The 25,026-nt window shown below is 40.0% G+C and overlaps 3 protein-coding genes across 4 annotated transcripts; 1 reads left to right on the top strand and 2 right to left on the bottom strand.

Annotated features, from left to right (window-relative positions):
- The first annotated feature begins 10,138 nt into the window (after positions 1–10,138).
- Positions 10,139–22,180, top strand: gtf2e2 (general transcription factor IIE, polypeptide 2, beta). Of its 2 annotated transcripts, none has more exons than XM_073467486.1 (8): positions 10,139–10,359; positions 11,260–11,424; positions 18,514–18,596; positions 19,262–19,369; positions 19,654–19,836; positions 19,991–20,084; positions 21,161–21,276; positions 21,461–22,180. In XM_073467486.1, the coding sequence occupies exons 2-8, from the start codon at positions 11,265–11,267 to the stop codon at positions 21,578–21,580; spliced, it is 864 nt and encodes a 287-aa protein (XP_073323587.1). In that variant the 5' UTR covers positions 10,139–10,359; positions 11,260–11,264; the 3' UTR covers positions 21,581–22,180. The 2 variants fall into 2 exon arrangements, with proteins under 2 accessions (XP_073323587.1, XP_073323594.1); XM_073467493.1 differs by having other exon boundaries at positions 10,282–10,359; positions 11,264–11,424; positions 21,461–21,665.
- Positions 13,765–16,606, bottom strand: smim18 (small integral membrane protein 18). Its single transcript, XM_073478962.1, has 2 exons — positions 16,516–16,606; positions 13,765–14,093 (listed from the first exon to the last, which is right to left on the bottom strand). Exon 2 carries the CDS (start codon positions 14,086–14,088, stop codon positions 13,765–13,767), a length of 324 nt encoding a protein of 107 aa, XP_073335063.1. The 5' UTR covers positions 14,089–14,093; positions 16,516–16,606.
- Positions 22,181–22,477: 297 nt separating the features above from the next.
- On the bottom strand, positions 22,478–24,785 carry LOC140997555 (dynactin subunit 6-like). The gene is made up of 7 exons (XM_073467505.1): positions 24,689–24,785; positions 24,420–24,484; positions 24,178–24,283; positions 23,943–24,028; positions 23,800–23,847; positions 23,548–23,690; positions 22,478–22,816 (listed from the first exon to the last, which is right to left on the bottom strand). Exons 1-7 carry the CDS (start codon positions 24,715–24,717, stop codon positions 22,724–22,726), a joined length of 570 nt encoding a protein of 189 aa, XP_073323606.1. The 5' UTR covers positions 24,718–24,785; the 3' UTR covers positions 22,478–22,723.
- Positions 24,786–25,026: the final 241 nt, after the last annotated feature.

Here is a 25,026-nt window from a genome sequence, read left to right as displayed (position 1 = left end):
GTTTGTAAAGGCATTGAGGCTGTTCTGTTCAAGGTTATCAATGACTTTCTGCTTACTGCTGATGTTGGCCTGTACTTAACCTTTGACACAACTAGAATACAACCAGCTGTTGTAAAAACTATTTTGAAATCTGTTGTGCTTGGAGATAACTCCTCCTCTCCTGCTCTTTTGGTGGGTCCTGCAGGGGGTTGTTCTGGGTCCCCTCTTGTTTACTATATATATATGCTATATGCTGCACAAATCATGCTTATGGATTTTCATTGCTACGTCGATGATATGCAACTATATGTCCTATAATAAAGTGAAGAAGAATTCATCCAAAAACTTGAATGACTCTAATAAGGAATAATTATAATTACCCCTGGTGTGGGCCCAGAACTGGCAGCATTAACAATCTCTCATCTAGTCTGGGTGCCTCGTCTAATAATGTCAATAAAAAAGAGATCCAAGTATACTTTCCCTCTTACAATTGTCTTCTCAGGTGGTCAAAGTGGTGCAATCCTGCTTTGTCCAACTGAGACATTTAACCAAGAGCAGATCATTCCTTCCTTCTGCAGGTCTAGAAAAGGTCATCCACGCTTTTTAATCCATCAGACTTGACTACTGCAATGCACTTTATTCTGGTATAAGAGGTAGAAGGCGAAACATTCAAAGACTGCAATTTATACAAAATGCTGTAGACAGGCTTTTAAGACATCACACATCGTTACTACTCTTCACTGTTAACCTCTTAGTTTATAACTGATTTGAAGCTTTGAAAGGTCAGATTCCTGCCTATATCGTATATATCTTCTGACTCCTTATAAGCCTGATCTCCGCTGGGAATGCTCTGGCAGGGCCGAACTAGAGGTTCCAAAGTCAGGACCCAACAACATTGCATCAAATATCTGTGGCTGTGACCTGCAAGAGGCCCATCCAACCATTTATAAATAGATAGAAGTGCAGTCAAGATTTTCCAATACTAATATACTAGCTTGACAGCTGTGAATGCTAACAATAGCCATGTTTGTTGTTTATGTTCATCAGGATAAAGTAGGTGTTTTCTTACATGTGAATGAGACATGAGGTAGTTTAGTAGCAGACATGAGTCACTCTTCAGGAGTGGCTTTGGAGGGAGTCCTCAAGGGGGGAGTGGGATTTTAAAATCTAGATTACCTTTTTCTGATCTCTCCAACATTACCAATACCAGCTTTAAATCACTTCTAAAAACTCACTTTTATCTTATGACTTTTCACTGATGGTAATTGTAGTAATTGGTTAAATTATAGAGACAGGAGACTTAAAGAGACAGGAGCTAAAACAGAGTGTTTCAGACAGAGGGGGAATACAGTGCTGCAGCACCGGACAGTATGAGAAAACTGACGTGCATGTTAATCTATTAGTAACCCAGAAAATATTATAAACCTGAAAATGAAAAGAAACGTGTTAAATATCATCAACCTTATCTTTTCTTGAAGAAATACAGAGATACAGTATTTCTTTCAAGTTGTTTTGCTTTGAACATCTTCATATAAACCATTAGTGCCTTATCTTATATATTTGATGATCACTGTAAAGAAACTGAATTCCTGGGGTAAATTTAAAAGTTGTTTTGCCTTTAATAGTTATGTGGCAGTCGCACTATGTTTGAAGTTTTGTTGCTCTAATAATGGCTGTATTTTGCACTTTGTAAGAATTCACCATCATTAAGTGTTCTGTATATGAGTAAAGCAACCTGTCGAGTTATGATTGTCATAGAAACTGTTATATAAACTGCACTTTGGCATTATTTGTGCAGCCCCCTGCCATCAGTACCAACACCAATCCCGGTCACCCGCAGAGTTTGACTCTAAAGGCTGTAAACATGCACATTTTTATCAGGATGCACTAATGGAATATAGAAGCATTTGATCCATTTAATTTGTTTTTCATAATGTTTTTGCAAATGAAAGCTTATAAACACACCTCAGGTGCTTCTCATTGTGAACATTGTCGTCTGATATGCTGTGCAACTCAAATCATTCTATTATTCTGGCTCATTTTTTGTGAAAAGTGTACTCTACTTTGGTGGCTAAAGGGAAAATCAATCTTGTATTATACCTGTAATTCTGGAGCGCTTAATCAATGTTTGTAACGCAAACAACTCTCTCTCAAATGTAGAAGCCGACCAAATAAGGGAAGAGAAGCAAACAGAAAATGAGGCACAAGCAGTGAAAAGAGCAGGGAAGGAATACATCAAACATTGCCTGTTTGCTGTGCTTCATTGTCTTATGTTTTTGCACACTCCCAGCTGGCAAAAATGATGTGCTGCTGAAAAGTGCCCATGAAAAAACAAACATTAGCATCATAAAGCAACGCTTGACACATACGTTTTCTGTTTCTCTTTGGCAATGATGGTCAACAATTCTGAAGCAAACACTGTGCCTCTGCTAATTGTTTTTTATGCCGTAAGGAATAGATTAGGGCCGACTGGTGACAGACTGTAGGCGGACAATGCTAGCCTGGATCCAGCACTGTGGAGCACTCGTTTTTGTCTTCACCAACACTAGTCACATGGGTGAGGAATAAATTTGAATGAAAACATAAATGGGGATTCATGAAGCTAAGCTTGGCTTGTGGATTAATCATGTTGCATTTCACAGTGTTTTTATACATGTGTGAACTAATTATTTTGGAGCACTTCTGCCCAAAAAAATCCTTGAAAAAAACAAAACAGCTGGTGCAACATTTCAGCAGTAGAAAAAGTGGTCCTCTGTTCACTTAATAAAGTGACACTTGAAAGCCTGACTGAGGGTCCCTTATTGCTAACTTTAGGAGAGTTGTTCGTGAATATAAATCGATACTGAAATATAAAACACTTGGGAAAAATATATGAAAATCCATTTTGAAAATTTGTGGTAAGCAGATGTTGTTTTGAAGACTTTGTTTGTGGACTGCTGCACTGTTCTGTGGACGATGATTATTAAAGATGCAATGAGAGAATAGAAAATGGGATGCAGAAAGGGAGAGTTACACACAAACAGACTGGGCGCACAAACATGAGCGCACCCTTTCCTGTCCGCACACACATCAGTAGAAATGATGCGTTTGAAGTGCTGAATAGTGAAGATTACCATGACACACACACACACATACACATGCATAATATCTGGGCCCACATTATGAGCCTGCTCCTCAGGAGTTGGCCCTTTTGTGACATTTGGAAAGGGCAAAAGGAGCATCACTCACACACACACACATACATGCACAGCTTTGACCTCCACACCATCAGGTGTCAGCATGGCCCCCCCACACAGAAGCTCAATACTCAGATTAACATCAGGAGCCGGGATTAGCTTGCCCCTGCAGGGTTTGGACAGCACACACTCGTTTCACCTGGCTGTCCCATAGCGCTCGGATGTCGCCCCCGCAACCGCACAGCACACATACTGTACATGCATCTGGCAGTAGAACACACAGAAGTGCAGTATGTGCACATAAATGGATTGTTTAAGAGGAAGTTGACATTAGGGAACGCAGCTAAGGGGATAAATACAGTTGTTGAAGGTATAGTAATAAAGTCGTGTGTGTGTTTCAGAGGAAAACTACAATAATGGATTGGAGAGCCTTTAACCCTTGCTATATATTCATGAAAATCCCCATTCTCCAGTTACATAAACAGCAGAATAATACATTAATGCTGTTCGTCATCTCACATTCACAAGGCTATGAGACTCATTCTGGGAAATTATTTCTGCTACAAAGTACAGAACAGTTGAAAAACTGCCTCGGCAACAAAACTCTGCCCCATCCTTGAGTGTATGTGTGCCGTCTTACATAACGATGCCTCACCAGCCACCTCACAGCAAGTGAGCTTGTTCAAAATCCTTAAGAGGCGTCGCTTCCTTCTTCTAAACGGTCAGATTTAGCCGAGGATTGCCTGGCTTGACCAGAGCACTTCTCTCCAGTCAGTCAAAATCAGACCATTGATTTCTTTGATGCAAGGTTTGAAGAGAGGGCACGGTATGAAAAAAAGTGTCTGAACAAAGCCAAAGACAGCTGGCCTGGTTTAGAGCAGCGTGACAGCATGTCAGACCTCTACGTCTCCTCTATTAGAGATGCTTTGTCCCATGATCTTCTGTATTTATACTTAACTGGGAAATCTGGATGCTTCTGCAGCCACTGTGTGCTTTCCATTCTGAAAGGTTGGCAGATGAGCTACAGCTCTGAGACTGGGGTCAATACACCAGGTTTGGCTGTTTTTTATCTTCTGTGTCTGTCTGAGAGGCTGCAGCTCCTCTGGTTCGATGAGTCACTCAGCAGGCTGCAGCAGAAAATAGTGCTGTTCTACTGCCACCTTGTGGTTAGTCAACTGCGGAGTCTGAGTCCCAAAATCTCTCCTCTCAAACTCCTCTTAACTCCTGACGGTAAAACGGCATCTGGTACTTGCACTAAAAATATTTGCTATTACAAGGCGCCAATCTTAAGTAAGGTGTTAGTAATTACTAATTCATATTATGAATAAATATTAATTTGAACAATGTACTCACAAAGTGAATACATAGCACCTTGAATTGACTTTGATACCAAAATTAAATATAAATAAGCTAGAATTATTGATACATACAACACATTTACATGATCTGAATATTGTAAAGGAGTGTGCACAATGTGACCAAAAGTATGTGGACAGATATCTTTGAGTCATTTTGGTCTGGGGCTGTTTTTTAAGGTTTGAGCTTTATTTACAGTTAAGGGAAATATTAGTGCTACAGCATATAGTGATATTATAGACAACAGTGGCAACAGTCTGGGGGAGGCTCCTCGCAAACAGCTAGGTCCATATACAGAAATTATTTTTAGAGTTAGGTGGGGAAGAGCTTGACTGGTCTGCACAGAGTTCACTCGGTTAAACACCTTTGACATGAAGTGGAATGCCAGCTGAGAGAAAAACCTTATCGCCAACCATCACAGCCTGACTTCACTGAAACTCTGGACGCTGGATGGGAGCAAATCTCTGCAGCCACGTTCCAAATCATTGTAGAAAGTCTTTCCCAGAAGAGTGAAGATTATTAAAGCAGCAGATAAATGTCCATTCGGGATGTTATGTCCGTGGTCAAGTATGGGTGTAATGTTTGCGTCCATATATTTTGTTGACTTAGCTTCAGCTAGATGCTCTATGTGCATTTTATGATGTCTTCATCCTGTTTAAAGCTCTTCCATTATTTTCATTTTCAGGTTCATGTTTTTATTTGGGGTTTCAACTGAAAATGTTTACCTGCTTAAAAGTTCAAAAAAACCCATTTTTCTCAGATTCTCCATTTCTGCAGCGCTTCTATTCACCCTCTGTCTGAACGCTCCATTTTAGTGCCTGTCTCTTCAAAGCTGCTGTAAGTGATTTTTTTATTGGAATAGGTGTTAGATAGCTCTATATTCCAACAGTCTTCACTGATATAGAGTGTTTGGGCTGTAACCCATGTCTCTCCTCCCACTGCTCATGCAGTAAAAGAGAAAAGACATTTTCTGGTGTCTCCGCCCACTTTATCCAATCAGAACAGAGAACTCCATAAAGAGGCGGTCCTGTCGCAGTGAGCAGGATGTTCCTGTTTGCTGCTATGTCTGATGAGTACCGCTCCGCAATCACGTTGACATAGAGAGGAGGGAGGGGATTGCAAACTGCAGATCCCCTCCCAGCATCCTGACAGCAGCTTTAAGGCCCACCTGCTCTGATTGGTCAGCTCTTACAGGCCTGTGCAGGCACCGCCCAACGTGTTTACACATCAGCTCTGCTGTTTGTGTGTTTTATGTGACCATGCTGATGGCGTGGCTGAGGGTGGTGACATCACAACCTTACAGAAGTACTCTTGATACTTTCCCAGTATTTATATAGCACCTAAGAAAAGTAACAAAAAAGTTATAAAATCTCACTCTCTACATTACCTAAGTGACCTTTAACAATATTTATTTATAGTGTCCCCATAAACTAACCAATAATTGAGAATGTCAAAGTCCTTGCTGCTTCACCACCAGCCTTTGCTTCCCTGAAGTACAGGGCTGCAAAAACAAAATCCATATCCGTGACATGCTCTCAAACACTCACGGGCACAGATAACGTACACCCTCACACAATGTACAGTAGCACAGTGAGTTCCAGTAGCAGTGTCTGCCTCCTCTTTCTTTGGTTTTAGGTCCAAACAGCAGTTCGACCCAGACACCTGAGAATACAGCACAGACAAATGTGAGACCGAGACAGAGAGAAAGAAGCAGAAAACAGGAGAGTAACAGTGTGTCTGTGTGTCTGTGTGTGTGTGTGTGTATGTGTGTGTGTTTGTGTGTGTGTGTGTGCGTGTGTGCGTGTCTGTGGTCTTTCTTGTGTGTACATGAGGTACTTTCAATTCAGAAGCTGTGACATCGAACTGTCAGTGAAGCCCAGAAGTGCTGACAGGTGTACACACACACACACACACACACACACACACACACACACACACACTCACACACACATACACACACTCACACACATACACTTCCTCCTACTGTTGTAATTGAAAGCTGTCACTTTGAGATTTTCTCCTCCACAGGGATTTGCGCTGGTTGGCTGCAGCTCCAGGATTTCACTCGTCTCTTCTCTTTGATATTACTCCTCACCTCTATATTACAGTGCTGACTCTCTCTCTCTCTCTCTCTCTCTCTCTCTCTCTCTCTCTCTCTCTCTCTCTCTCCATTACTGTAATACACAAACTCTCTCTCATCCCTCTCTTGTACACGCACACAGGCTTGCTAATAAAATGACCAGTTCTGGCAGTTTTAGCTGTGAAAAACAACAGAACGGGAATCAACAAAGAGAAAATGGTGACTCATAAAACAATCAGTGACAGCATCGGTCTAATTGGCCATGGTTACACTTTGGACTTACCCAGGTTGTAGTGGCTTGAATGTGACTGCAGTCAAAGTGACGGTGAAGTTGAGCCATCCGAAGCAGAATAATTTATGGTTGTCCCTTCACAAGTCTCGCTATTCTCTGATGTCTAAATCGTCTCCCTCTCTCTTCCGTTCTCTCTCTGCTATGTCTAAACAGTGTAATTCATTCATTATGGATTAGGCCCTAAATTAGGTTAGCACATATTTAATCATTCATGTGGACTCACTTCTTTGACTGGCCTGCTGAATCATTAATTATGAGTCCTGGAGATGCTAATTTGTTCTATGATCCGCATGAGCATCTGAAAGTTGGAAGAACTGCCTGTTTTTATGTTCTCTGCTGTACCTGCACAAAGAGACTTCCCCTGCAATGTTTGTTGCATAATTTTTGGTATAATACATCCAGCCGAGGACATACGTCCACTCACCCACACTCACACAAACACACCAGAGGACATACTGACTTTTTTTTTTATTAAATCAACATCTCAGGCTTTTGGGTTTAGACGAAAAATAACCAACTAATGTAGACTAATAGCGTGCACACAAGCTCCTACTCAAATTTTCATATCCCTGTGGAATAGAGCTAGCAACACACTGTATATTTTACAGTGTGCTGTGCAATGTGTTACTTTTAAAGAGAGAAGATACACATAAAAAACTTAATCCAACAAAGTACTCAGAGAGCTGTTCCAGCCTGCTTACATAACATGCTAACGTCCTTATAACAAATGTATGAGACAGTGCCGTTTGGACAAAGGAAGAAGCAAATTCAGTTTCAACTTTGGGCAATTCCTCCCACTGTGGGTTGTAAAAAAAAACACTTCAGTGAGCATGTACAGTATCTGTGTGTGTTTGCTGTAAGAATGGATAAATTAGTTCTAACTAACATAACCGCACATAAACACAACAGCAGATCGCTATAAAGCTTGCAAGATGTGAAAGTTATATTATTTCCACAATGATTGTATAGAATAGATTTGTAAAACTGTCCTTCATTAAAGAAAAGTTGTTGTTAAAGTGACAGTAATTGTTATTTCACATGTTTCTTTTTTCTTTCTTTCCTCATTGGTTTAAAGCAGGCAGGGCTCAGCAGAAAAGAGTGATGTCACATGCCACTCTGTACCTCTGTATGTATTTTCCAGAGGCCACCAAACATGACAGACTGACCTAGAAATACTATGGCACAAAGCTCAGATGCACCTCAACCCCCCAAGGCAATTGAATTGAAAAAGAAAATACTCATACAGAGTGGTGAAAGAAGCACTCGGGCATTGTACTAGTAAATGTAGTAATACCACAGTGTATACACATTCTGTTGCAAGCAAAAGTACTGCATTCAAACTGATACTTAGGTAAAAGTACTAAGGTATCAGCCTCAAAATATACCCTTATAAAAGAAGCATACTTCAAGTTCATTTTGTCAAGTAAACTTAAGTACAGTTATGGTAAATGGACTTGTTAATATCTGAGGAACATTCAGAATCTAGTTACTGCGTAATTCTTGACTAAAATGAGAGAGCATCTTTTATGTGAAATCCTGTGCCAATTAATCCATGCATGAAAGCTTATGCGTGTGCAGGAACTGAGAACTAATTTTGAAAAAAATGGCCTCTATTCCCCTCTTACAGTTTCAGCTGAATGCCATGCCACGGTCTGGCTCTTCTCTGTATCTTATATTAAACACTCTGCTGCTCCTGAGTGCTTAGCTCTCTATTTGCTTTAGTGACTTGGTTAAACTGTGGCCTTATCTCACCTCTTCTCTCACCTGAATATGCTCAGAGGTGGTGTTGCCTTAAACTGATGTACTTTCAAACTTACACAAGCTCTTCCCATATAGAACATCTTTGAATGCAGTGAGTAGTGACAAGAAATGGCTGCATCATATTTATCAGTCAATGTGCTGAATAGATTATAGCCTCAGCCATGGCCAAAGCTGCACTATAGGCACATTATAATAGTCAGCTCCCATAGAGAGTGGAATTTTACTCTGAAAGGTTGCCGGAGGACACAGATGGGCGTGGAGGTGCGGTAAGGGGCAATGGCCTCACATCTGAACTCCTGTGGGGTTTGCCTTCTCACTGTAACCCTGAGAAAACTATAAAGCCACAGCACCCGTTGGATGGCTAGGATTTCATCATTGCAATCGTGTTTGTACTTTATCTGAACAAATGCAGATCTTTTATTGCTCTCAGGTTTTGATGCAAAGATGTTCAAAGGTGCATTATGTAAGAATTTCAAATTGTGACTTTTTGTAACGTTTAAAAAAATAACTCAGATCATGCAAGGAATGTGAAGAAATAACAGTGTTGATGTTATGACATCTATGCACTGTGTTGCAGAGATATCTACTGAAGTTAGCATGCTAAGCACCTAGCCCCATCCCATCCCATTTCAGAGCTCCTGTGCTAGCAGTGTAAACATCTGGACTGCTAGATGCATGTTTAACCGAGCTAATTACCTGATGGCAGCTGCAGTTTTCAGCAGTTATCTGGTCACCTGTTGATATGCTGCCCCCTGTTGGTGTTGACTATGAATTTGACTGGTGGATTACATTGTGTGTGTGTGTGTGTGTGTGTGTGTGTGTGTGTGTGTGTGTGTGTGAGAGAGAGAGAGAGAGAGAGAGAGAGAGAGAGAGAGAGAGAGAGAGAGAGGCAGTATCATCAATGAACCACTATGAGGCACCACTGTGCCATTTATTCACTGGAGATACACAGCATTTGTCAGGGTCTGATACTTTGAAATACAGAGTATAGGGGTGTGATACTCTGAGGTGCGCTCAGAAATACTGAATAAAAATGTAGTCTGAATTACTACCGTCACTGTTATAAGAATGAGATCCAGTTATCTGGCATTTAAAATATATAGTATATAATGAACAGTTAACTTTTAAGTGTATAAACTAATATGACTAATAACACTGCACTGGAAGCAGAAGAAAACACTGTCTAAAAGCTTGAGGGAAAACCAATAATTCATAAAACTGTAGACCACTGAGCTCCTTCTGTGCCTCTTAAGTTACAACACCTTGTCTCTTCAGTGGTTCTTACCATTTACATTAGATTCAATGGCTAAAGTGTATCCTAATAATAATAATAATAATAATAATAATAATAATAATAATAATAATAATAATGAATAACAATAATAATAATATATAAATAAATAAATACATAATACTAGTAAAATATAATCCCGTTAACACATTTATTTTGTTTTTCCTGTTGTGTATTACCACGACGTGATGACGTCGACCAAGGACTAGCAGTCGATTTCCGGCAAATCGAACAACAACGGAAGTTGAGCATGAGAGAAAAGAGAGATGAAGTTAGTTAGCTAACGTCAACTTATTATCTTTCAAGGGACGAGTGAAGGCCGTTATTTGCTGAAGAGAACATATCTCTTCGATATCCTGTGAAATTAGATAACCCTCCTGGGTTAAGCCGTCACTTTCTCTGAGAAACGGGAACACAGTACCAGGTAATGGTCACTAGGATCGCGTTGAACAAATCGGCAAGCTAATGCTAACTAATAAGCCTTTCCTTAACTTACCTGTGTTTGTCTTGTGTCTGCTGTAAATTATTAAAAGTAGACAGAGACGCTAGCTGAAGCAGCTAGATAACGTTAGCCATTGCTATTTTTGGGTTTACATTATCACAATACAACAGCGTTAGGCTAACTTAGAACAATGCGTAACCATAGCTAGCCAACGTTACTTGTAACCCTGCTGCCAAACGAACTAGCTAATGATAATGCTAATTTAGCTGTTACATTTTGAGGACTTTTTTTTCCCTCTGACGCTATTTTGTTTTTATACAAGAGCGCTCATCAATCGTGTTAAGGCTATGTTTACATGTCTTCTCAGTTAGGGGCCCAGGTTAATTGATTGTCATGTAGAGAACCCCCCTGTCAAAATACAAACGTTTATTATTTGAGTGTTGTGCTCAGATGGTGCATAGTCTTAAATGAATGTGTCTCTCATCATATTGCTAAAGTAGGTCTTTGACTTTGTTCAGAAATATAGAAGCTCTTATGTGTAATATGTGTACTGGACTTGATGAGAACTTGGCAATAGAAAACATTTACAATGCACAGGGTGAGAAAGGGTTATCATTAGAGTCTCAGCAGCTGGACAGCTTTATCCAGCTATGGTTACAGTATGTCATCTGTGTCCACACAGATATGAAAACAGACCCAGTCTCTTCATTGCTTGGTAAAAAGTGTCAGGTTTATATGAAATGTTTGTCATAACATCTTGGATTTCAATCTGGATTATTGAAAAGGTCTCAGACCAAAGGGAGCTTTTATTTTGTCTCATTCAATTGTTGCTTAGTCTTAATCTTATTGTTGTTGTTTTTGATATGTGTTGCGCCCTGTCAGCCAGGATGGATCCAGCTCTACTGAGGGAGAGGGAGCTGTTCAAGAAAAGAGCTCTGTCCACTCCAGCTGTAGAGAAGAGACAGGCTGCCTCAGACTCGGGATCACACAAGAAGAAGAAGCCCAAAGGTGACAAGGAGAGCTCCTCAGGGTCCAAACACGGTGCTGGTGAGTGATGAAGATTAAAAATGTTTGTTTTTTTAAATGACCGACTGTTAAAGTGAATGGCTTCCTTGTTGTGTTGTAAGTGGGTTCTGTATGGATGGAAGCCCTAGTAACGGTGTCGTTGTAACACCTGATTCTGGCACTAATCCCCGCTGTACTTGTAAGTACCAGTAAGAATGCGCTGATCAACATTTTCATGATCAGAGAACAGCTTGAAAAATTAGATTATATATTTCAAAACAACCAGTCTGTGGGTGTATGTATCACAGTTTTAAAACAAAGGAAACGTGGATTTTAATCAATTTAAATTATATTCTTAGTACTGATTTTTTTATACAGGCAGTAAAGGCACTGCCATAAATTGTATTATTTGCCGTTAATTTACCAGCATATTTTGATGTGTAGTTGATTATCATTATTTTATTCCTTAAATAAATTATTTTTTTCAGACATTCTTACATACCTCGTCTGTAATGACCCGGCACTTTAATGATGCTGATATTAATATGACATTATTTTTGAACATTTCAGAACGCATTAACAAAAACAAAAACACAAAAAATTCGATTTTTGCCATTAATGAAACTTTGCAATCATTTATAGTCTCAGGACAATGTGCTTTTCATATTTTATTTCACATTTATACTGTACTATCGTACATATAGGCTACAATAACTTCTCATAGATTGATCCCTACAAAGCCCACATCAGTCAGCACAGTAATCACTTGCTTGTGGTCATTGCAACATGGTATCATCACCAACGTTTCTGTGGGAGTTTCTCAGTTTCTGTTTCTGGATAAACTGAAGACTCCATCAGCATCCTATTAAATTATGGAAGTGGTGGCACCACTTATCTTTTCACAAACCATGGCCACAATAGTGGGTGGGCTGACCAAGCTGAAAGTGCAACGCTTGTAAGATCTTCAGGCTTCCCAAGTTGGAAATTTGGCCAGGAAACCTACTTGCTAGTTGTAGCAGTAAGGTCAAGGCATGTGATGCAACTATATGGGATTTTCTTATCAGTCCTAACTTCTCTTGGGACCAGTACATGGACTGTAACTTGACCATCGTCCCATTCAGAGCTCCTGACATCCATCTGGTGCACCATCATGTTAGTGTGACAGTACGCTAATACAAACAAACTTTATGATTAATTGTGTTTGTATTTATTCATAGTAACAGTGAGACAACAACCCTCATGAGGCTAAACAGAGAAACACAACATTACCGGCCATGACTTGCATCGAGCACACAGTGAATATAAAGAATGTCACATTCTTTCAAACCTTGGGTCTCTGGCGACCCTGTAACCTATGTAAGAGGGGTTTTTGAATCATTTTTGACATTTTGACATCCGACTATTATTATGAATAAATAATTTGAGAATTTAAAATGAAAGTCTGCAAAATATTAGCAACAATAAAATAATAAAACGCATGTTTTTTTTCACCACCTAACATTTATTCGTCTGTTCTTTTAGCAGAAAAAACATCTGGTACATAATTTAGTGACACTTTATTAGGCATTTTGTGGTAAGGCATATGAAATCATACATTGTGCTCAACATGACATGATCAAATACAGTACGTCACATGTGCAGCAGTCAAGTGTCACTCGTCATGAAATAACGTTGCAATGCTAAACATGTTGACACCACTGGCATACAAGTTAATAAAGTATAGAGAAGCACAGGCTTTATCCAAAGCAACGATGCTGTCCAACTAAGCTTGATCATTTATTTGTTTTTTTTTCATGTCCTGTTGGGAAACGAGGATATTCAAGTCCTTAGGTTTGGACAGCATTTTCTGTCTGTATACAATACGTCTCCATAGAAGCTCATTTGCGTCCAGCCGGTCACAAATACGTGCAGTACTAACAGGGCAGGTGTCGTCGAACAAGAAACCTTTATTTTTCACCTAGTTGATATTGGGTGTGATAATTGTTTGCCTGTGTTAACATGATTTTCCAGCCACACTATTAGTATTATTTCTGGTACTTGTATTACTACTCTACCTGAGTGCTGTGTGCTTCTTCTAGTAGTATTTTTGGTGTAAAACAGGGCTTTCACTGCCCTGTGTGTTAAGTGTTAGTGAATGTAGATGTGAAATGAAAAGCTAATTAGACTCACTCCAAATCATTGACAAACTGCCCCCCTTCCTTGTTTTTTTTAAACTTTATCCTGTGTCCTTCCTCCGCATCCTCTTAACTGTGAGCAATTGAACCACTATCGAGCAGCTTTAGAAGTTCTTTTTTTGGGACATCAGGGTCAACGCTGTGGTATTGCCCATTTCAGCAATGAAACCTGAATTCCCACTCTGCCTCATCTTCATCCCCGCCGCCCCTATACCACCTCAGTGTGGGATTCCGGCTCCTTGCAAATGCTGGTCATGAGCTTGCCGCAGCCTCCGGGCCCCTCCTCCTGTAGCTGCTGATGTGTCTTCCCTTTGGCACAACACCCACAGTCCAGTAGCTCATAGAGCACGGCCAAGGCAGCCAGGGACAGGACGGTGAGAATGAAGAGCAGGAGAATGATGAAGCAGGCAACATTCCAGCCATCATGGAAAGGGTAGACCTCCTGGACCTGCAAGGAGACGTGGGAGAGAGGGGCCGCCTCTGGGTGCCATGGCAGATTACTTGGGTGTATAGTGGCAGTGATATTGGCCATGGTTTCTGGTTTGAAGCAACAAAAGACAAAGAGAAGAACAGATTGTTAATGCCTGTGACGGCGTTTGGTACTTGGTTTTACTGCGAGGTGGTGACAGCATGTGAGACACCAAATTAGACAAGGATGGTTGAAGAAAACTTGTTTCCATGGTGAGAAAATGATTAAAAAATGAAAGCAATAAAAGAATGGCTCTCTAGGGCATAAATGTAGGATTCTTTGAGTGTTATAATATTTTTTGAATTGATGAACTGGGCTTTGTAGTGCCAGAATTTTAAAATAATGAATATCATCTCTTAGGGGTGGGTTTTAGATGAATTGTAGAGATTGCAGTATTTAATGTCTTCATACTATCAGATCCATGCTACGTGAACAAACCAACAGTATGGTGCCGCCAACTAGATGGCTGCGCTGATTATGACAAATTACTTCACCTGGCTCTTCCTTGGTTAACATATTGTAAATAATGCAAGGGTTATAGCTAGTGGTATGGTGGGCAAGCAGCTTGCACCAAAAAAGAAGTTTCTTTGATTCAATATTATGATTTCATGATGCAAACGGAAAAATTCCCAGGCTATTTCAAACCAGGCTGTGGTCTACAGGGCATTTCAAAATTGAGAAGAAAGATTGCAGTTTAGATTGTGGATCGTGATTGCGATTAAATGGATCATGATGATTTTTTTGGGCCAGATCACCCTCCCCTATTAGCTCTACAGATCATGACATTCACATTTTCACTTTTGCACAGCTAATGTATTGTTTGACAAAGATATAATCTCACTTGAGACCACAGAGTGGGAAAGCCATTTCCTCCTTAAACCATCTGGACTTCTCTCAGGTAATTTGCCGTAATGAGATTATGACACAACATCGTTATCAGTCAGTCACATGGGGTATCATGTTATGAAAAGAGAAACTGCAATATCAGTTTGTACACATAAGTAAACCCTAGCTCTAGAATGTATTTTTAGTTGAATGAGAGGACAATGTGTTATTAGAGCGAAAGGTTATATTGCAAAAGAGCATAAACCCTACTGAGACCATCTGCTCACAAAAAAATAGACTGGTAGAAAAACATCACTGCACAGTGAAATGTGGCACCTTCGCTTGGTTTTCAATTTGGCCATCGCCTCACAATAATGCTGTAGTTAAGGAATTTCAGTCTACTTTAATGAAGTTAAACATGTTCTGCACACATGCACATTGTCAAACCATTTGTCTCTCTTCAGCTGTCCTTTCACATTTTCAGCCAAAATGCTCAGTGAACAGTGTGCCAGTATCTCTGCCCACACTCACACATTTGCATGTGTGCACATACATGCTCTAAGCACACATATGCACATGCATGCACGCACACACAATCACAGACATTTTTACACACTGAGACCGAGGAGGCTGACCCAGATTACTTGAGTGAGCCCCAGAAAGAGGGGCATAAGAGCTTCTCTTTGCACTAGACTAAGCCTGTGAGGTTACATTTTTTAATGAGTGTATTTTCTTCTAAGGTCATTTTAACTGTGACAGGGAATACTGCTGGTCCTGAGAGTGTATTTTAGTGCACTTGCAGAAACAAGTGAATACTGTTTGCGTGATTGTAACTTTGTTTTCTCTGTCACCTGAAACTGTAACGTGACCGTAACTGTCCTTTCTTGTGTCAGAGCAGTCAAACACATAAGACCAGATTGGCTCCCCACAGCATCTGTTATTTCACCCCAAATGAGCCCCACCCCAGCCAGGCTCTTAAAGGTGTTGTAGCACCAGAGATTGCTCTCTGGCGGCTACACGGCGGCTGCCTCTCATCAAACACACACACACACACACACCCCAAACGCACTTATATACTCCCTAATGCCCCGGGCTGGCTCCTCACAGCTGTCAGTCCCTCATTGATTTGTCTCGAGAGCTGCAGTTTGCTCCGAGTCATACACAAACGCAGACTAAATGCACATGAGTACTATTACAGACATAGAAACAAACACAGACACACACGCACACAGTTTCTGATGCTTGGTATTCAAGCTGGAAGAGTGCAGACAGACACATCCATGTTTATTTAATCCATTGCATGCTCGCTCAGTCTTGGCCTAAATAATATAGCGGCCTCATTAAGATCTTCACTTAGTTCTTGTTAAAGTATAATAACATTTTTGGATACATAGCTAGATATGGTGATGTGCACTTTTAGGTTTCTCTCATGCAGAAGGGATTAGCTTCTAAAATAGAATCTGCTGCATTTAAAAATGTGTGATTTTTCCTGCAGTCGCTGGATTACCCATTAAAAGAACCCATATTAGTCATAGCTACACAGTGAGACCAAGAGCAGCCTACAGCCTGTAGCTAAGATTAATACTGTGGGTTGTTATGATCTGCTGATGCCAAACGCGCACACATTCCTCTGATGATGCTATTCAGAAAAATCTGCAGACTCACCTGTGCGTCTGGCTCAGTCTTTAGAAGATGCGAGTCAACAGATGCACTCTCCTCTTCTCGGTGCTCCACCTATCGCTCCGTCTTCCACTCTCTCCCTCCTCCGCGTTCTCTCCCTCGACCTGTTTTCCTCCGCTCCGCTCTCATGCACTCTCGCCCGTCGCTCGTGCACTCGCTCACTCCCTCCGCCACTCCTTGCAGCTCTCCATGTCCCGGCTGAACAGGCGCAGGCTCCTCTCCATCATTGGCTCTTTTCTCTTAGCCCTGCCTCTGCACCATTCGCTGAGCAGCCTGCCACACTTCCAGTGTCCTGCCCACAGCGCAGCTCACAGCAACAGAAGCGCCTGCCCACACCATGAATCATTCATGGATCAGTGTCTGTTTTCAGTTTTGATTGGCAGTGCCGAGTCCAGGCCTCAGACTGTCTGCAGGGGGGAAGCAGCATTATTGGACTCCAACAGAGAATAGGACCAGCTGGCCAGACTTCAAGTCATTCTTATCAGATTACTCTCATAGTATCTCCTGCAGTATTTTAAGGATGTGTTTGTTACATTAAAGGATAAGGCTGGTAGTATTCTAGATCGTTCTTATTATCAACAAATTACATGAAAAGACCAAAACTAAGAATTAATCCATTCAATAAACAAGTTTCGAACTCCATTTTTGTCTCAAAATAAGAGCCTGGCCTATTGGGGCCCATAACAATCTTTTTTTTTGTTCCCTCAAATGTGGTTAACAGACATTTGTGACAAAGATATGTAATGGTGGCAGCCTATTTATAGTACAATAATAAGGTAGAAAAAACTTCATTATTGTGATATGAGACTATGCATCTTCTAGAGCTTAGCTATCGTTATTAGGGATGGGTCGATTATCGGTCTGGCAGATGGTAAACATTTTTTCTGATTATCAGTGATTTTTCTGTCAGATTGCCGACAAAATAAACAAATTTAAAAATGTGCTGCTTTGACTCTGAGGCAGCATCATCCACTCACACAGCATACCGACCGCTACACTATCTGATTGGTAACATATCACAATAATTAATAGCCTATAAACAATACAATAATATGAATCTGCAAAGTAACTAGTAACCAAAAATATCAAATAAATGTAGTGGGGTGGAAGTATAAAGTAGCAGAAAAAGAAAATACTCAAGGAAAGTACCTCAAGAACAGTACTTGAATATATTGTACTTAGGTTCGGTCTATCACTGGTTTTTCTAAATTTTGACACTAAGATTTTAATTTTTACTGCAAATGAATATTGATTTCAAATATCAGTCATCGCTTTCCTTGATTTTCTAATAATCTGTATTTGTATCGTCCCTGAGAAAGCCATATCGGTCAACCCCTAATTGTTATATCATGATACGGAATAAGTGTTGTCTTTTCCTGGTTTTAAAGGCTGCGTGACAGTAATATGATTGCCACATTGTTTTACTTTTTCTTTTTTTTTTTTTTTTTTTGTTAAATCTGTTTATTGGCATTTGTAATTAAACACATACAAATCACAGATTCAGTAAATGTACACATTAACGCCCCCCCCCCCCCCGCCACCCCATTGTCCCAAATCCTCTAAGGGATTACTTTTTCTAATACTTGCCTTTACCCACATCCTCATCCTTATATCCACTTTTTTGCTGAACATTTATCAAAACTCTGATTGTGGTAATACTTTGTGAAAGTACCAATTTAAGACTGATTAAATAAAGATTAATAACCTCAGAGAAAATAATGCAACACCTGCTTTTAGAACCAAGGTTAGTTTAACAGTCTGTCCATTCAGAAGACAACTGGGAGTAGAGGGTTTATTAAGGTTTACAGTTTGGTTTAGTTTTTGTCTTATGATGGTTTTACTCAATCATGTCTATTAAACCATTCAATCAACAGAATGCTGTGGCATCTGTCTGTCCAGAAAGTTCACTGACGTCAGCCTTTAAAAAAATAATGTGACATTTCACCATGTTGCCTAAACTGCTCTTTTTCCTTTTCTCCACAGAGTCTAGTAATGGCAGCTTTAACATCAAAACGAGCTCTGGGTACAAGTTTGGCTGCCTGGCCAAGATAGTCAATTATATGAAGGTAAGCCTCTGGGGACATTTAGTATTTTATAAAAGGAACATTCTCCAGCAATTAAGTGGAGATTGTTTTCTTTGCTCATGTTTTTTTTCTCTCTGCAAATGAGTGTTGTTTTAGACAAAGACGTGTTTCAGTCTCAGAGATATTGTTCCTCTCCAAGATGACATCAGCTGTCACAACAGCATCCACTTAATTGCCAGATTTTGAGCCTGTCGTCATCTCCATCAAAGCTCTTTAAAAGCTTGACTTGTTGCCTGTTGTGTGAGCCCAGTGAGTCAGTCGTGTCCACTGTGTAACATTTGGTGCCCAGTCTTTCTTTTGGTATGTTAACAGCTTGTTTGTCATGCTGTGGCTCTGCAGAGAGGCAGCCAGGCCCTATCACACTAGCTGTCTGACTCATCGTTCACTGCAGAACTCGCACTCAAGTTGACAGATTTTCTTTTAATGTGTGCATTTTTCGTGCCATCTGTTGAATACACAGAGCTTTAAACCGTGTAAACTACCCTGACAGTTGGATGTAAGGCACAAAATTACTGTCAGAGGTGCAAGGCTAAGAATCGCATTATTAAAAATAAACGCTAAGGAGTTTTTATTATAATTTATTATCATTTGTGGACTGTATGTATGTTTTCCTCACGTAAATACGATTTTCTGTCCCTAACTCTCAGACAAGGCATCAGAATGGTGATACACACTTCTTGACTCTTGAAGAGATTCTGGATGAGACCAAACTTCTTGATATCAGCATGAAACAGAAACAGTGGCTCATGACTGAGGTGCGTTTGTGTTTCTAAAGTATTGAATGACCTATTAACACTTATTTTGCCTCAAAGTCATCTGTAGACTGATGTGAGCCATGACCACAATATCCTGTATGATGCAAAAGAAGGAAACCACTGAGTAGAAGCTAAGTGATGGTGATGATGATGATTCAATACCTTGTTGAAGATACTCTTGTTAATAGTAGAATACTGAAGAAAACAATGGAGGTACAGTAGTCAACTACTTAACTTGTGGCTTAAAACCTGACATCTACTCCTTCGCTCCCTGCCAATCTCAGGCCTTGGTCAACAACCCAAAAATTGACGTCAGGGATGGGACGTATGGCTTCAAGCCCAAATATAACCTTAAAGACAAGAAAGCTTTACTGAGGCTGCTGGACAAACATGACCAGCTGGGCCTGGGAGGAGTGCTGCTGGACGATGTAGAGGAGGGGCTGCCCAACTCAGCCAAGGCCATCAAGGTAACACAGTAAATATTATTTACATGCAAAAAAGCCACATATATACACTACACAATGTGCTAATTAATGAAAGAGATATCCACTTTTGTCTCTCATCTTTGTATGGTGAGTGGACACGATATTAGCAGAGACATGAGCTCCCATGTGTTCACAGGCTTTGGGGGATCAGATCATCTTCGTGACCAAACCAGACAAGAAGAAGATCCTGTTCTACAATGACAAACACTGCCAGTTTGCTGTGGATGAAGGTGAGCAGAAGTCAACTGTGATTTGGGTTATTCTTTTTTCTCTCTGTCTTTTATTTGTACCTAGGCTGTCTTTCACATTTCAAAGATTTGGTTGCTGTAGGTTTTGACAATGAATCGTTTAAATCATCATATAAAAGTACAAAACCGCACACCTTGGCTCTTTAGCTGATAGCAGTGAAGTTTAGAGTTGAGACTTCAAGTCACAAACCAGTCACAATCTGCTCAGCCCTCGTGCTCCGCTCATGTCATACAAAAGTTATGATTTTTCTATTTATGAGATTCCAATTTGTAAATATTGTTGATGTTAACATCCAAGTTATAATTGTGATTGGGAAACCACCAGCCAACGTTGGTCATTCAAGTTGGTTAAACCCGTAATTAATCAAGAGTGTTATATTGTCAATGCACAATATTATATTTTCAACCCTTACTCAACCAGTCATAAAGCTGTCTTGAGTTGTATGTGAATGAATGCTCGCAAGTTCTAAACATGGAAACATTTACCATCTCTGTCATTGCCTCGTATCTCCAATGTGCCATCACAGTCTAATCAGGCAAAATAGTGACAAGATTCCCATGGGCCCTTGAAATTCTCAAAAGTTTGGGAATTTGAAGGGGAAAAAACAAGGCCTTGAAAGTACTTGAATTTATGTATTCGGTGCAAGAATAGAGACTGAAGTTTTTACGCAAGTAAACAGGTGACAATCTGCTGTCTGCATGTGTCTCCTGTGTCCTCACTGTCAGTGATATCATGATGAAGTTCTGAAAAAAAATACATAAAATAATGATTTTTTTAAGTATGTCTTTCGTGGAATGAGATCTTAAACCGGTTTGACAATATTTGATAAGTTTATTGCACCTTACTTTAAAATTCGTGTTGTGTACCCTTCCTCTCTTTCTCAGTAGAAGTAATTATAGATCTATATCGGAACCATTTTCTAAGCACGCTTCAATATTAATTTTGCCCTTCACTTAGTTTGGTTTACTTCATTTCATATATTGGGTCAGAATCTTGAAATAATTGTGTCCAGCTGTTCGATCATGTTCCTGGATCCAAACTTGTCTTTCAAATGTAGAATTCCAGAAACTGTGGAGGAGCGTTCCAGTTGATTCCATGGATGAAGAGAAGATTGAAGAGTACCTGAAGAAACAAGGAATTTCCTCCATGCAAGAAACGGGACCAAAGAAAGTGGTCAGTGTCTGCTGCTGTCCCATCTGCTTGATTTTCATTCTCGCTTCCCAAATTTAAATATACATGCCCTGATTTATTTCACTAGAAATAAAGGCTTTAAAATTTTAACACTGAATTTTGACATTTTTACTTTGTTGATCAAGCATCTTAACCGGTGTCCATTGTGTTTCTGGGCTCCCTACAGTTACCAGTGCAAAAGAGGAAGAAGCAAGGTGGGCAGAGGAAGAGACACTTCAAGACCCACAACAACCATTTGGCAGGTGTCCTGGAGGACTATTCAGAAGGTGTTCCTGTAAAGAAGTGAAATCCTTCCCCTCAGTGCCTCAGGCCCTCGGAGGAGCGATGTAGAATCTGTAAATCAGAGATGGCAGGAGATGGAGACCCTGGCCACACTACAACACAAAGACTTTTTCATGGCAAACAACTTAGCTTCTTTTCCTTTCTTTGCACTCCTCTCAGTGATCAGTGGTCCTGTATTATATGGAGTAAATAGCAACTGTGTTGTGGAATCCTTTTAGTTTGTTTATTGATCAGTGATAACTGAAGGACATGGAGGAAAAGAGCAGAGACCATTAAGGACACCAAACGGAGCTACAACCTTACTGTTAAATTGTGTAAATTTGTTTTTCTTTTTATTTACTATATTGTGAAGGGGTGTGTGTGTGTGCGCGTGTGTGGAAGGTTTTATTTGAAAGGGTACCCTTCCATTATTTCACTAGCGGTTGCATACGACGGGCTTGTGTTGTGCAGTGCATCACACTGAGGTCTCTCAGCCAGCATGAAACATCTTGGACATTACTTCTCGTGGAATATTTAAATTCTTTCACTTTGCAGCACCATGGCATAGTGGTTTAAAATACGAAAACTTTTTGAACTTATTTTAATAAATGACACTGTTACAGGATACTGCCTCGTTGCCTGATTTACATGCACTGCAGTGCCAACAATTCTAATAGATCAGTTAGATGCCATTTTAAAATCAGTTTGTTAGCTGCCTAAAATGCAACATTAAGGTCTTTCTTAAACTATAAAATTCAAATTGAGATGAAATGTAATTTAAAAGTGTTATTTACTGTTGTTATGGGATATAGACTGCAAATATTCTACCAATTCCTAATATTCTCACTGCACTATTTATAACCTTGTGAGGAAATGACTAATGACTACTGTGATCATAAATTAGCACATGGTGCAAACCAACAGCATTTCTGAGATTATTTTATTAATCATAGAAAAGCACCAGCACAGCAAGATAAAGATGAAATGCTTAATCAGCTGTTGCGGTTAGAATAGAAAATAATAGTTATCAGCAAGTGAGAAAAAGTACTGCTGAAGCAAAGTTAATACTATGTAATTATATACATTCATGCTTCCTTCCAGCAAGACTCATTTAAATTAGGGTTTGCTAGCCATTTACAATTCATCTTAAAAAGTATAAAGTTACATTCTAGCTAGCACTGTGGCCGGCTTTAACAGTTTTCTTCAAATGGTGGTAGTTTGGCAAAATCTTCATCAGGAAGTCAAGCTGTAGAGTCTGGGGCTGTAAAGATAACAAAACAGATTGTTGATATGCCAAAGAGAGTTGTCACAAAGCTTTCATACTCAGACATTGGCCATTTTTGAAAATCTTGCAACTTCTGCTAAAAACCACAGTAGACCTGAGAAGATTTATAGCATTTTCCTGGTAAGGGTGAATACACTGGGAAAAAAAATACCCAAAGGAAATTAAAAACTGCAATGCTGTACCATAAATTATAGTACAGTTGTTAAACTTGTGATGCCCAGAGCCCCACCGTTTTGCTTGCATGCATATGTTGGCCGTAATGTGTAAACTCTCATAGGATCCCTTAGAGGTACCTGTAGTGCATCCAATTTTAAAGTTAGCAGAAGTCTTGACCTTCTCAAGCCTCAACTTATACTTATATGTATTATTTCATTAAATGTGCTTTTGCACACAAACATTGCTTTTAATATTTATATGAAAAATGCCACTAATGAGTTGATAGAAATGCTTCAAAGACAGTGTGTACCTCCTAACGATCATGTTTATAGTAGTCATATTGACACAATCTGCTGTTGTGTCTTTAAATAATAATTCTAAGTCTGAAAAAAGCTAAATGTACATCCACTAAAACATGATCATGATTTTTTAACCCAGTAGGAGAGGTCTACTGTTCAAATCAGCCAACATAAGGTACATGTTCACATATAGTTTTGTTCATCAAAAGCTCATCACAAGCCGGTTTACTACCCAAACGTGTGTATTCATACCTGTGGTCTCTCTGTCTGTACCCGCCTCATACATCCAGAGCCGTAGATGACCGTGTTCTCAGGTATGACTTCACAGGTGTTGACCTGACAGAAGGCTCCAATAATACAGCCACTGGTGAGGATCACGTTCCTTCCAACGTCAGCTAGACAACAAAATAGAGGATATTTGTTAAGTGACTTTGTTCATCTGAATGCTCCATCGCTCACATATAAACACACAATCAGAGCCAAATAAAGATGCAGACATCCCACCTTTAGATTCAATGACGTTGTTGTCCCCAATTTTCAGGGCTTGTGATACTGTTAGTTGATAGTTAAGATTCATTAAACTGTAACAACAATATGAAATCATTTGACTTATAGGATTAGACTGGTCAGGCAAGTCAAAAGGATACCACAGCCAACTTCAAATACATTGTTCATGCCAATGGTCATCGTCTTTGGCTCCACCTCTGATTCTGGTGTGATGTTTTCTGGGTAACTGTAGGGAAGAACAAGCAACGTTTTATTATATAGCAGGTAAGGATGATTTTAAAACAGAGAGGGATCACTTTATGCAAAGATCACCCATCTCTGATGTGTAACAGTGATGCACAGGTTACACACTGAGGAACAAGAATCCTAAATTACCCATTAATGATCAGAGCTTGCTCCTCGATCAAATTGCCTTCTCCAATCACGATGGGTCCTGCCTCTGCAATGATACGAGCTTTTGGATGGACTACCGTCCTGGGGCCTGAGGACACAAAGACTTTAATAGGTAACTTAACCTGAAAGGAGTTAAGAGTCTGATCCGATTTAAGGGAAAGAAAAGCAAGTTTTGTCAAGTCAGCAATAACTACTTGCAAGTGAACCAATGCGAAACTTCTTACCGATGGTGACATCTCCTCTGATTTCACTTTCAACACAAACTACGGCTCCAGCGGCTATTTTGACACTGCAAAAAGTAAAACAGACACCGACGACATGAGAGTAAATAGGAAGAAAATGTTAGCTAACGTTGCTAGCTAGCCTATTCGGCATAGCCTTCAAAACTAGCTACATGATAACTTCATTGTGGCTTTTTAGTCATCATTTTATTTTTGTATTAACTTGTAGCGCCGAGAATTACACGTCATGAACGTGTTAACACCGATATTACCTTTTCTGAGCGTTTGGTTTATCTGCCATTGTGATAGATGAAGTCCGGAGGGAGGCGCCGTTGATTCACTCGATTATCGATTTAGACTCCTTGCAATCACACCGTATGCGCATGCGCCAGTCGACTGAATCCAGAGCATGGCCCTGACGACTCCGGAGTAATGATCGTCCGCATAAAGAAAGGAGTTGGGATCAGTTATGCTCTTATTAAATCATTTCCAGTGTACGGGAAATAATCAGGAAGTGACGCTTTTAAACGCAGATGTGAGTCAGTTAATGTATGCGTTACCATAGCAACAGACCTTGCAGCCCCATTTATGACCTCATCCGTGCACTTCA

Source organism: Pagrus major, chromosome 1, assembly GCF_040436345.1.
Source record: "Pagrus major chromosome 1, Pma_NU_1.0".
Taxonomy (NCBI): domain Eukaryota; kingdom Metazoa; phylum Chordata; class Actinopteri; order Spariformes; family Sparidae; genus Pagrus; species Pagrus major.
Note: the sequence above shows the minus strand (reverse complement) of the source record. Positions and strands in the feature narration are given on the sequence as shown.